At 41.1% G+C, this 12,688-nt stretch overlaps 1 protein-coding gene across 1 annotated transcript; it reads left to right on the top strand.

The window, feature by feature from the left end:
• The first annotated feature begins 2,605 nt into the window (after positions 1–2,605).
• Positions 2,606–10,822, top strand: LOC107725066 (bone morphogenetic protein 2-like). The gene is made up of 3 exons (XM_016534209.1): positions 2,606–2,997; positions 7,932–8,263; positions 8,639–10,822. The coding sequence occupies exons 2-3, from the start codon at positions 7,939–7,941 to the stop codon at positions 9,586–9,588; spliced, it is 1,275 nt and encodes a 424-aa protein (XP_016389695.1). The 5' UTR covers positions 2,606–2,997; positions 7,932–7,938; the 3' UTR covers positions 9,589–10,822.
• Positions 10,823–12,688: the final 1,866 nt, after the last annotated feature.

Raw genomic sequence — 12,688 nt, 5'->3', positions numbered from 1 at the left:
TCTAAAAGGGGACCAACAAAATAAAGTGTAACATCTAACAACAAACAGAACAGCATGAATATCAAATATTGTATCAATTTGTCCATTTCTGGTTATACATTGTCCATTTACCAAAGTAGGCAAAGTTGTGGTAAACTTCATTTTAACTGAGCAAACACAGAAGATAATGTATAGGCTGGCATTTTTATAAAAAAAAAATTGGGTAGTAATACTGTACATAACACAGTATTACTGCAAAACGAGGCACCAAGGAAAAGCATTTCACTGCACTACATCAAATGTAAGTAATATGTATGTGACAAATAAATGAACCTTGAATATCACATTTAGTCCCTGAAAAAATTAACTTGAATTTAAAATGATGCCAGTTTACATCAATGCAAAGCATTAACGCCTCTTAGTATGTCCTTACCAGTGGGGCCACATTTCCTTTCCTCACACATCAGAGGTTAAAGTGGACGGGAACTCCTCCTGCCTCTGGTGGGTGAGTATGGACAGAGCTGAACTGCAAAACAAAACGAGATAGAGGGGAAAAAGAGGAAGGTAAGATGAGAAGAGAAGGAAATATGAAATAATATCATGGCCATAGTTGGGGTGGGTGACACATTTTTGATTAGTTTAACAGTTAATCTCATCTGGTTTCCCTATATGGCTATAATGAGTCATTTATGGAATGCGAAAATTGTGCCAGTTCATGCTAGAACTGAAAATACGTGCAAACAAATATATATAAAGTTTATTGAGCGAGCAGATGGTGACAGTCAAACAACAGAGCATCCCGAGGGATTAAGAAGAAATATTCCCAGTGACATTTGAGGGTTGCATTCGGTTTTATGTAATTTTCCTGCCGGCCGCAAGCCAGAAACGGCACGCCACAACAGAGAGGAATAGTTCGTGAATGAATTCTCAAAGATCTGCACAAGGACATCGTGGCCAATAAATAAATGAATTAATCGGAATGCAGAAGACTCTCCCAACTCTGAGGAGGAAATGTGAGGACGATGATATGTCTCTCTCCGAACCGTTTCCAATAGTGACTATGAACATCAACCAAGAGCAAGTTTACAGGAAGATCCTCGTTTTTATCATCCAACAGTAGTCTCGCTCTTTTTCCTTCCTTTTTATTTCTAGACAAACTCCCTCACTCACCCAACAGTTCTTTCCAGCAACTAACTCATTGACCAAAAATGGGCCGCATGTCTGTTCTGACAGGGCGAAAACAACGCATTCAGGAACAACTCTTGGAGAAAACTCTTCCCATATCTAGACTGTGCATCAAATCAAACTTTATGACATTTTGTCAGGTAGTTGGAACTAGTCGGATTAGGTTAGGACAGGTTGCGTGACATACCATTATCCAGAAAACCATGAAGAAAACTACACAAAATAAAAGACAAAGTAAATGCTAAATGTGGTTTTTAACACGCAGTGAATATAGTTTGTGGTGCCTACAACGTTTTGTGCAGTGAATCACTGGAAGCAGATAAGCATGAAACAATTTCCAATTTCGACTGCCATGTTAATATTTTTGAAGACTGTTGTGCCTGTGCACTTTAAAGAGCTACAACAAATTACAACAATGTGTATTATAATTTTAGACATGATAATACCTGAAAATATTCAGATTCAAGTTTTCAGATGAAATTCTAAAACTGGAAACTCCACAAAAAATCTGAAATTTTTTAAAGTTGAATCTAAAATTCTAATCTTTGTCACTTTCTAGCTCTAGATTTCTAACGCTATATTCTATATTTCAATGTCTGATTTTTAGTCTGGCATATTGAGTATGTAAAATCTGTATCGTAAAGTCCTATGCTACAGAAGATTCTGGAAAGCAGTGTCCTTGCATGGGCGAACCGGTCTCTCTGTATTTGTGTGTGTGTGTCTGTGTTGAGAAGGGGGTGTTTCAACTGATTCAACAGATGCAATCCAATCTGTCAGACGATGCTTGTGAGGTTACAGACATTTTCTCATTGCCCTGCCAGATGCATACCAATGCAGTCCACTCCACCGGAAGGACGAGCACACCTTGCTCCCTCTCTCGTCTCTCTTGCTTTTTGCGTTCCTTTTGTGCTCATTATCTTCATGCCCCTCTCTCTCTCTCTCTCGCTCTCTTGCTGGTGATAGATGTGTTTTCCTGGCACCCTCTGGCTGTTCATTTGCACCAATGACAGTAAATTAATCTTGTATCATCATTAGTTCTGTTTCACCTTCATGACTCCCTCCAGAATAAACACTCGCTCGGATAATGTCAGATCAACTGGCTGTGCCGCCGCCCATTGTGTGCTCAACTTTATCTTTCACGTTTTTTCCTGTTTCCTGCAAAAGAAACATTTAGACCCAAATGAAAAGTTGCAAATGGCAATCTGACCTGTACTGTGTATCCAAAGCAGCCCTGACCTTATCTTTGTTTGCGTGTGTGTGTTGTACGATTGGAGAGGGTGGGTGGAGGGAGGGGGCATCGGTGACATCACTATCAGGGAGGATCCGAATGGACAGGAAAGTCAATTAGAGTTTAACTGAGTTTACCAGCTGGTAAGAGAGAGAGAGCGAGCGAGAGCGAGGGAGGAAAAAGGGGAGGAGAGCACAAAAGAGAAGTACAGACAGATTGAGAGAGGAAGGGAGAAAGTCAGCTACAAAGCCAGAGGGACAGGAGGGAATTTAGCTGGCACAAACTTCCAATTCTTCATCTCTCTTCCATTTCATTCTCCTGGTCTGCTTCTCAGCTGCTATTTTGCGTCCTGGTCCCGGCATAACAGCGGTGTCCGGTCAGCCACAGGGAAGCTGGTGGATGTTTTTAAGAGCACACTTGTCCGACACTCACAACAGGATGAGTGCTTGAGAACAAGCTGATGTTATTCCAGTGGTACATTCACTAACCCAGGAGAGGCAGACGGCATCCACTCCATCCTCAGGAGCAAATGAGAGGAGAGGGTCTGTAACGCTGGAGCTCAAGGACAAACCATGGACTCTGCACACCTCCCACTTCACCTGGACGTGAGTATCAACCTCCGCAGCAGAATACATTGATGCTTGCAACATCAGTTATATCCTGGGTCATGGGCAAAACTATGAATTTGACAAGACAAGTGCTTGTCTTATTTCCTAGCGCAATATCTAAACTTGATTTAATCAAGATCAGTTGACTTTGAGAAGCAAAGTTGTGTAAGAAAATTTGAAAATAAATCCTGAATTAAGTTTATTTTCTCACCCCTTTGTATAATACAAAAGCACAAAATCATTAAACTTATTTTGCTTATTTGCTTTAAACAAGTTTTACCTTACACAATTTCGCTTCACAGGTCAAATGATCTTGTTTAAGGATGTTTAGACAATGGAAAACAAGACAATATGTACAATACTGATTACGAAAATTATTTTCTGCAGTGTATGACTCAAATCTGATTAAACTCACTCAAATGTCAAACAGCTACCCATTGCTGCTCCATGCTAAAAATTCACACGTATTACTCACCAAACCCAATGACAGATTCATAGTGGAGATGCATCCTCAGAACACGTGAAACAGGCAGGTCAGTGATTCCACCAAAGGAAAAAGCAGTCAATGTTCTGTAAAAGACTTACAGACAGCCAAGATTGCCTTGCTGGAGCATAAAGAAGAAATGACTGTGGAGACTAGATTCTTGCTGTCCATGACTGGCAGATAGCTGAATATATGCTTTTGGCTTGGAGTAGAGACCTGCACTCCCGTGGGTTCGGGTGGGTAGAGACTTGTGTGTGTGCGGGATGCAGGAGAATAAAATGATTTACGGGACTCCCACAAAATAGAAATACCTTAACATAAAATATCAAAAAACAAATACATTGTTATTCATCTGTTGCAGAAATTGTAGTATAACAGAGCTTTGTGAGATCGCGATGAACCGAGATGCCATGCACGCAGCAGCCTTGCTTTTCTGTTGAAAATAACAGTGGTTTGTGAATGCTTTAATAACAAATATTTCATCGGGAGCATTTAGGCTGGGATGTTGTGGCTAGGCAACACAGAACGTACTATTCCATGTTAATTTCATGGATGCATAGAAAAAAATCTATAGGCTACTTTTATGTGGGCTTTTGTGGGAGGGATCGGGACTAAACATGAATGTTGTGGGTGGAGGCGGGACAAGATAACATATATTTCTCTGGGAGCAGGCAGGTGCGGGACAGAATCCTGGAGGAGCAGGACTGAAAAATCCATCCCGCGCAGGTCTCTAGCTTGGGGGATAAAATGTACAGCAAACAAACAGGCAAGACCTTTGCTGACTGGATAAATCATAAAATCACAATCTGGCAGAAAAAGGAAGTTATGATATGTGATGTGTCTTTTCAGAGCTTACAAAAATACGTTTTTCGAATGTTACAATGTTGCGTTAACTAAAATAGATCATACATTTAGATTCTTCAGCATGTGCCAGATAATAATACAACACTGTCTGAGGGTTTCAGGACTGCCAAATCGGTCAAATTGATAACAGTCAAATGTTATGTGAGGGTTAGGGGAGGATTCTGGGAGGAAATGTCTTGTCTGGTCTACTCTACACATCCTTGGAGACCACTTTAGTCTGTTCTTAGTTGAACCTTGGCAAGCTGCATAGAAAGTGTGTGTATGTTTCTATAACACTTCTGGAGTTCTGGAGTGTGTTTTTCAATCTGTAACAGTGGGGTGCGTGTATGCGTGTGTACGGTCACAGAGGATTGTTCCACTGAATGTTATGGGGGGGGAATGTAATGTTACAATCTGAGGTCTGGGCTGCTGTCATTATCTCCTAATCGGTCCAGCTAGGATAAATTACAGTTTTGTGCTAATATACTCCGATAAAACCTCCCTGCAGCCTACCTACAATATTATTCTAATCAGAGGCACCGCTCTACCATTTGTGACTTCTCACATGCCTTGGGCACTCAGGATTTGGGGGGTGTAAGTGCTGGTACCTTTTTTGCATCTGAAAACGTAGAGCAATTCATGTTTAAGACTGTTCCTTCAAGAACAAAATGACAAAATGGGGAGGGGGGAGCGTGCTGGGGAGAAGCAGTCTAGGGAATGAACGAAAGGAAGAACAACAGGAAAGGAGAGCGGAGGGATTAGGGTACGGAGTGAAATGTGAAACATGAAGACAGCGGTGGAGGATAAATCAGCAACAAGCAGAGGCACCATGACCCCTACGGCCCGACACTGTTGACTTCTGGGTAAATCTGAACGGGAGAAACAGGAGAGAAAGAGAACTGGCTTTTCCTAGAACTGTGTAACAATATATCAATTCTGGAAGTCATGCTTTACAGGAAGAGAACTGATAAGAAGAATAAAAATAGGAAAAAAAGAGTGGAAAGCAAGCTGAAAGCGATAAGTGGATGAAAAGAAACCCTGCCCTCCACTCTGAGGTCGACAGGTCACGTCGCTCTGGTAATGGCACGAGTCTGGCCGACCTTTCCTCTGCCAGGGTCACCTCTCGCCGTCTGTTTTGGGGTCTAATAAACGCCTCTTTCCGCCCCCTCTGTCTGATTACCACTCTCCCCGTAGAGGAAGTGATTAAGTGTCGAATCCAATCACAACAGAAACCGTAGCACATATGCGGCCCAAATGCACGCCGATGGTGGGGAGGGACTGCGGGGAAGACAGAAGCGAAGGAGTCTAATGAAGGATTAGTAGGGAGGCGGCATTCAGGAGAACAGCTCCGTCTGGAAGCTACACCTCTGTGATGTCCCACTGGGCGGAACAATCGAGTAGATGGGTAAAAGCCACTTAATCTACTTTACTGCCGGATGCTGTGGGCGTGAGGGACTGTCTTATCCTGTGTGTCCTCTGAAGATTCAGCTGGAGTTTGGTGAATGAGTGTGAGCGAGATGGAGGAGACGTAGAGGACAGCGGGAGAACGGTATACATCTTCTTTTCCAGTGCGTTTAACACCTGCAGTCGAGGGTAATCCAAGACTCCCAGAGGAGACACTGCTCAGCAAGTCCTGACTTGAGCAGATTTTACATCAAAAGACCATTAGTTTGACTCAGATGTAAGTGTTCCTGGCCTGTGTGAGACCGCCCAGCACCTTGTAGATGCATATTCTAGGCTAAATACGAGATAAGCTCTATATAGGCCACATAAGCTCTTGAAACCACAGAAATCATTTACTCATCTCTCAGTGGAACAGACTGTGTGTTGACAGTTATTAAGGAAGACAATAAGTTCAAGCATACAGTGGATGCTCCATAGACCTCAAATTATCCCTTCGACACCTCTCACAAACTCCACCAAAGTACATATTTGTAAAGGACCCTTTGAAGGCTTATGTTGGCTTAGAGATGAGACCGATGTGAAGGATAGTTCAATAATGTAAGCTTTGAGAAGATTTTGTCACTAATGGATGACAGCTTGCAACAATTAGCTGTTGCTGAAAGGAAGGAGATCTAAGTGCTGGAGGGTCTAATTGTTGAGTGCCAATCTGTCCTTTTAGGTAATTTTTCAGGTAGAATTCCGCTTGCATAGTAATGATGTTGACGGGCCCAAATTCAGGCTATACATGTTATATTAAACTTTTAAAATCCAAGTTGTACAATTTCTGACTGCTTCCTCTTTGAGGAAGCCTTTGAGGGCAGGTGCTCAAAGTATTAAAGGGGCACATGGAACAAAGATTTAAATAGGGCTATGCTCAAAATATCAATACAGCAATATACTGTGACACATTCCTTGCTGATACGCGAATCGATACAGATGCTTCTGTACTGATACAGCAGCAAATGCCGTGACGCAGTTTTGAAAAAACACATCAGAAAACACCATTTTAAGTTTAAAGTTAAATATTTTTTTCTTTGAACCTCTTAATAACTCTGGAATTATAAACTGAATTGTATTATTGATATTATTATTATTATTATTGAGTTTACATGGTATGGTGGTTTTGCTGTTGTAAACATTACTGTTGCTGTTGTAGAAAAAAAAAACATTTCTGTCATATTTAAAATAGAATTCTATTCTAATCTTGTTCTGAATTTATACATTTTTTGAATGATAATGATAATAAAATCAGGATTGATAAGTATAATTCGGAGGATGAGAAAATCAGTATAAGCCTGTTTTACCAGTGCTGTGATAATTATTTTAAGGCATTCTGCTTTTTAAAATAAATACTGTAATAATAATAGTTCAAAGTATGAATAGTTTTAGTCAGATAACATAAAAAAGACAAGACCCCTCAACGGCCATTAAACTTTTCTCAATCGAACAGCAAGAATGAAAGAGAACATGCACCTTCGTTTATATTGCTGTGTGTAGAACTACATTAGCTGCATTTTTAATATTTAATGAATATTTAATTTTAATAAAATGTAAATTCATCCCCTGCACTTTATTTGGGCAGGTGTGTTCACAGAGGTTTCATGGGCCAGTGTATATAAATCTAGATTTAAATTCAAAGAGACAGGATAGTCTATGCATGACCTGACGTTTTATTCGTATCCAAAATGAGGCGATGTGAATATCATGGAGTGCCATGGAGCATCATGGAACATCAAGGGTAAAAAGGGGCAGGTGCTCAAGCACCCACACAGAGCAATAGTTCCTTGCCACTCTATGCAACAAACCAGACTATTAGCGCTAAACCAACCGACATATAAGGTAAAACAATGACACATGGTTAAAGGGCTAAAGCTAAAAGTATGGTCAATTGCAACACATACTGAGACAAGAAATACATTTTTGACCATTATTTCTTATGAGTCAGGTATTTATTCATTCACTGACTGGAATAAACGCCATCAATTAATGGGATAGTTCACCCAAAAATAAAATGTCTGTCATTGTGCCATTCCAAACCCGTATGACATTTTTCTCCATACAATGAAAGTCAATGGGGTCCAAAATAGAAATGAAAAACCTATTTTTTTAAATATCTTGAGAAGTCTCAAAATGGTTCCTCTTTTTACCTTTCTCTCCGCAGGTCCAACATGTTCCCTGCTAGCCTACTGGTTCTGATGATCCTGCTGCTACCTCAAGTCTCATCAGGTCAACAGGAGGGTCCCAGTCAGACACATGGAAACTTTGGTAGTCTTCTGGAGCCTAGTTTGGCCCATACCATTCAAAACCTCCTACTGACCCGCCTGGGCCTACAGTCCCACCCCAACCCCAGTACAGAGGCACGGGTGCCCCAATATCTTCTAGACCTGTATCGATTTCATACTCAACAGTACCATCTCATTGAAGACCCAGAGTTTAACTACCCCTCCCAGCATGTGCAAGGAGCCAACACAGTCCGATGCTTTCACCACACAGGTATGAGCAGCTATTGCACTAGGTCATAGGAATACAGATTCCCTTGGCAGTCATAAAAGGCTAAATTTAGCGTAAATACAGCACAGAGACATGTGGAAGTCAATTAACCTGCCTTAGGTGCCAGCATGCCCACTGAAAAACCTACCCATGGATTCAATGTTCTGATATTTTTCACTCGAGTCTTGGCGTAAGCGTAGACACCTTGGAACAAGTTAAGAAGGACAAGGCTTATTTTCATAAGTGCTCCTAGCAAATGATGTGCAATTATTATTTAGTTGGACAATTATGCCATTACCCAGAGAGCAAGTGTTTGAACATGATGGAAGGAAAGTATTTTACAGCTTAAGAACTTTGTCTCTCTTTTTTCTCATCTAGATTCTACAGTCCTGAGTGTTCCACAAGAGCAGAAAGCGACAGTGGACAGCATTCACATTGGCTTCAATCTGTCCTCCATTCCTTCAGAAGAGAGTGTGGTGTCGGCAGAGCTGCGTTTCCTGCATGAAGGATCAAAGGAAGACTCTCACGTGGTCAGCCTTTATCTTTCAAACAGTGACCCTGTATCAAAGCCCACACTGCTCCATTCACGTCGGCTGACTAGAGATAGAAAGACCACAGAACTCTGGGAAACCTTTCCCCTGGATGGAGAAGTGTTTCAGAATCTATCCGAGAAGTCAGGGAGCCTGTCTTTTATTCTGGACGTTATTGCTGATAATAACAGCAGTCTCTCCAAAGAGAGACATCTGCGGGTGCGCAGGTTCACCGGGCAGGATGTGCACAACTGGGCGAGGCAGAGGCCCTTACTAGTGACTTACAGTCACGATGGGCGCAGCAAGCCCTTTGTGCCCCTCAAAAAGCAGCTCCCTGCTGGCAGACAAGGCAGAGGCAGATGGACCGGGGGCAGGTTTAAGGGTGATAGGGGTCAGGGCTCTGACACAAGTTGGCGGGTGGGATGGAATGAAAGGCGAGTGAAACGACAAGGTGGGAGGGCTGCCAAGCTCAAACGGCTCTCCCGCGCTCGCTGCCGTCGACACCCACTGTACGTGGACTTCAAAGATGTAGGCTGGAATAAATGGATCGTGGCCCCGTCTGGTTACGATGCTTTCTTTTGCCTCGGAGAGTGCCGCTTCCCACTGGCTGACCATATGAATTCATCTAGCCATGCTATGGTGCAGACGCTGGTCAACTCCGTAAATGGGGCCGTGCCGCGGGCCTGCTGTGTCCCAACGGCCCTTAGCCCCATCGCTCTCCTCTACCTGGACCAGGAGGAACGTGTGGTGTTGAAAAACTATCAAGACATGGTGGTGGAGGGCTGCGGCTGTCGATAACAAAATACTCATGGAATAAATAAGAAGGGTGGACTGGAAAAATAGGACAAAAAAAAAGGGAGTAAAAGCAGGAAGTGAGAAGTGAGTCAGAAAGAAACCTAAAGAGACAAAGAAAGCGAGGTAAAACTGTCATACTAAAAACATGTGCATCTTCCCATAATCCTCTGGAACCTAGCTTTGACTTATTTTGTCCAATGAAACATAGTATTTGTGTGAACTACGACCTTTAGAAGCACTCAGTCCCAACGTGAAGTGTCCGTCTTATGTAGTAGACTCCAGCTTTCTGTCTTGTAGGTGTCTAATAGCTACAATATGTTCTTGTTGTTGTGTCCTTCCTGCTCCTGTTTTGTGCGTCTTTCCCTCGTAAACATCACGATCGTCATTCGCACTCAAGTCAACTCAAAGGGACCAAAAAGTGACCATGCACTCACTGAGCATTTGCCGCTTGACAGATTTAAACCTGAGGGGAGACAATAAGAAAACTGAACTCTTCATCTCTGGTTGCAAAAGAAACTTCAAAGTATGCACTGTGACAGAGACTATAACTGATTACAGGGCACTTCTCCTTGAGCTATTTAAAAACCAAGACACCAAGAAATTATGATGTTATTGTCTGAATGTGTCCGTGCTATTATTTATGGTGACCTGTTATTTTTATGTATGGTGCAGTCCAAAGAAAAGTTTGCTATACAAATACTTCTGTGGTAGTAAAGTAAATCTAATTTAAGAATGCATCAATATATCTATTTAAATAGCAAAGAATATGGAATATTTAATCTTGACAAAAACCGCAGATATATAAGTACCAGAACGCCTTATAGATCCATTTAAAGCCAGTTAAAACTGGTGTTACTCATCTATTATTTGTAAAACCACAGCACTGAATCATGGCAGCTTTATATTGGCATTGACTGAACTATGAGGGCTCTGTCATTACAATAGAAGCTTTGTGAAACAAAGAAAATTGCCTAAACAGTCCACGGTATTGTGCCAAATGTTATGTTATGTGCCATATGTGTGCAAGCTTGCTAAGTGGTAGGCCTATTATACATAACTTTGTATCTTTTGTCATAATGTAGTTATCACACAAGTGTTGACCAAACTGTTTGTATTTAAAGACAACAGGTTAAAATATTGTTAGTGTGATGCTTTATGTGCAGTTTAAAAGCCTTGAGAATGTCTGACATTGTCTGGAGCCATTGTGAAATGTGTAATAATAAACAGAAAACTAATAAGGCAGTTCTAATTATCTCAATCTTTGACTTTTTTTCTTTCTTTCAGAATTGCTTTCCTAAAACTTTAATTTAGAAGAATACAGAGTAGTTAATAAATAAATACAAGCTTTCATCGGCCTGGTTTTACAGGGTTTTGTGCACTCGGAAACCAACTAGACCAGCTTAAACCAGTTAAGACCAGTAAGATAAGCAAGGTACTGTTATTTCAGGATAGAAGTAAAAATGTAAAGAGTAAGCAATCTGGTGGAAAGGATCTGAAGTGATAGAAAGAGCTGTAAAATGTCTGCATAAGTTTATTAGCTCTCATTATAGATTCTCTCTCAACATCTGTTTTTCATCCTTCTGAGGATCTTGGACCCAGTCTGCAACGGTCTCGATGTTCATTTATCTCATAGCAAATGAGAAGAGCTTAAGTATTCTCAGTTCCTTAAGCCTTTGGAGACCAGGCTAGGCTGAAAAGATAAAGACTGAAAATTACAGTACAGATAGCTCATTAGTGTTATATCTATATTCTATAGTGTGTGTGTGTGTGTGTGTGTGTGTGTAAGAGAGAGAGGGGTCCAAATCAAACATATTTTGTTCTTCAACATATGTCAAAAGTTTCACATCATCAAAAAGAGTATGTGAAGGACTACATGAAACATTACATTACAGTAACATTAAAGCCGCATACTTACAGGGAAATGACCTTTGACCTGTGATGTCTTCTTTCTCATTCCCATATCTCTGTTTGTGATAGCAAATCTTGCCAGGTGTGAGGGTCAGGTTGACCTTTGAACTGAACTGCAGTGGCCTTGACATATTTACATATAGCACATTCTCACAACCATAAATCAACAATGAGGCCCATACAGGACCCATGGGAAAGCATAGGTTATGTTCATAAAAGCAAATTAATATCTATGGCATTCATCAATTTATGTGCACTTAATGCTTGCTAACTACAGGCGATTCTACACCCTGTTTGTCTTTCATCTCTGCCACCTTAAAAATCTTTCATAAACTCAATTGTCAACATCCAGTTTATAATCGCCCAATTAGTTCCCTTAGAAATTAGCCCTCTATGACTATGTGATCTTTCTTTTCATGTTTACTGTAAACAACAGCTGCTGATTACTCAGCAACCCACAGGCTGTAACATTGATCGGCAGCAGTGACGAGGCCTCAGCGTAAGCCAGGACAAAGAGAATGAAGCTGCGAGTATTCAAACAGTTGTGCTTGAAATCTTCACTCATCTAGACAATGTTATTGAGCAACACTCCAATTCTGCAATCAAAGTAATACTGTTTGAAAAGAACAACAAAGAATATGAAAAGTTCATTTGCAAAAACCGATAAATGCCACTTTAAAAAAAAAAAAAGAGCTGATTGCCGTGCATTATTCTCCACATATAGCGCGATCTGAACCCTAAACACGTTTTGTCAAAAAAGCCGGTTTTGTCCACTTTCAAGGCATCGCGAGTTCACGTTTTACTGCAGAAGCCGACAAGCACCCTTGCTGTTTTTGAAGAGAAGCCAATAAGTCAATTTTAGCGAATCAGCGCGCTGTATTCAGGTCAGGTGACAAGGCTACTTTCACTTTGAAAAGACGTGCTAGCTGAGAGGAGTTTCATCAAAGCTGACTAAAAGTGATCGAGGATGGATAATTTCGACGAACTTGATGAACCTGTGATATCTTCTTCAGGACGAAAAAGGAAAATAAAAGCTGAAACATTTTCACGGAAACTTGCAAAAGCAGCGCGTTACAATGGTGAGGGAAAAGCTCTGTGTATTGCGTGTAATCACATCCATACAGTTTATGATCACAACAACAACAACAACGTTTGTCAGGCATCTACATTGTCATCTGAGGAGATTACAAAGATT

The sequence above is a fragment of the Sinocyclocheilus rhinocerous genome, unplaced genomic scaffold, assembly GCF_001515625.1.
Source record: "Sinocyclocheilus rhinocerous isolate Xijiao unplaced genomic scaffold, SAMN03320098_v1.1 scaffold336, whole genome shotgun sequence".
Classification (NCBI taxonomy): Eukaryota; Metazoa; Chordata; class Actinopteri; order Cypriniformes; family Cyprinidae; genus Sinocyclocheilus; species Sinocyclocheilus rhinocerous.
Note: the sequence above shows the minus strand (reverse complement) of the source record. Positions and strands in the feature narration are given on the sequence as shown.

Excerpts from the sequence above, each read along its gene's own strand:
- LOC107725066 (XM_016534209.1), top strand. The coding sequence starts at position 7,939 with ATGTTCCCTGCTAGCCTACTGGTTCTGATGATCCTGCTGCTACCTCAA. Across the intron at positions 8,264-8,638 it reads CCGATGCTTTCACCACACAG|ATTCTACAGTCCTGAGTGTT; the intron begins GTATGAGCAGCT and ends TTTCTCATCTAG.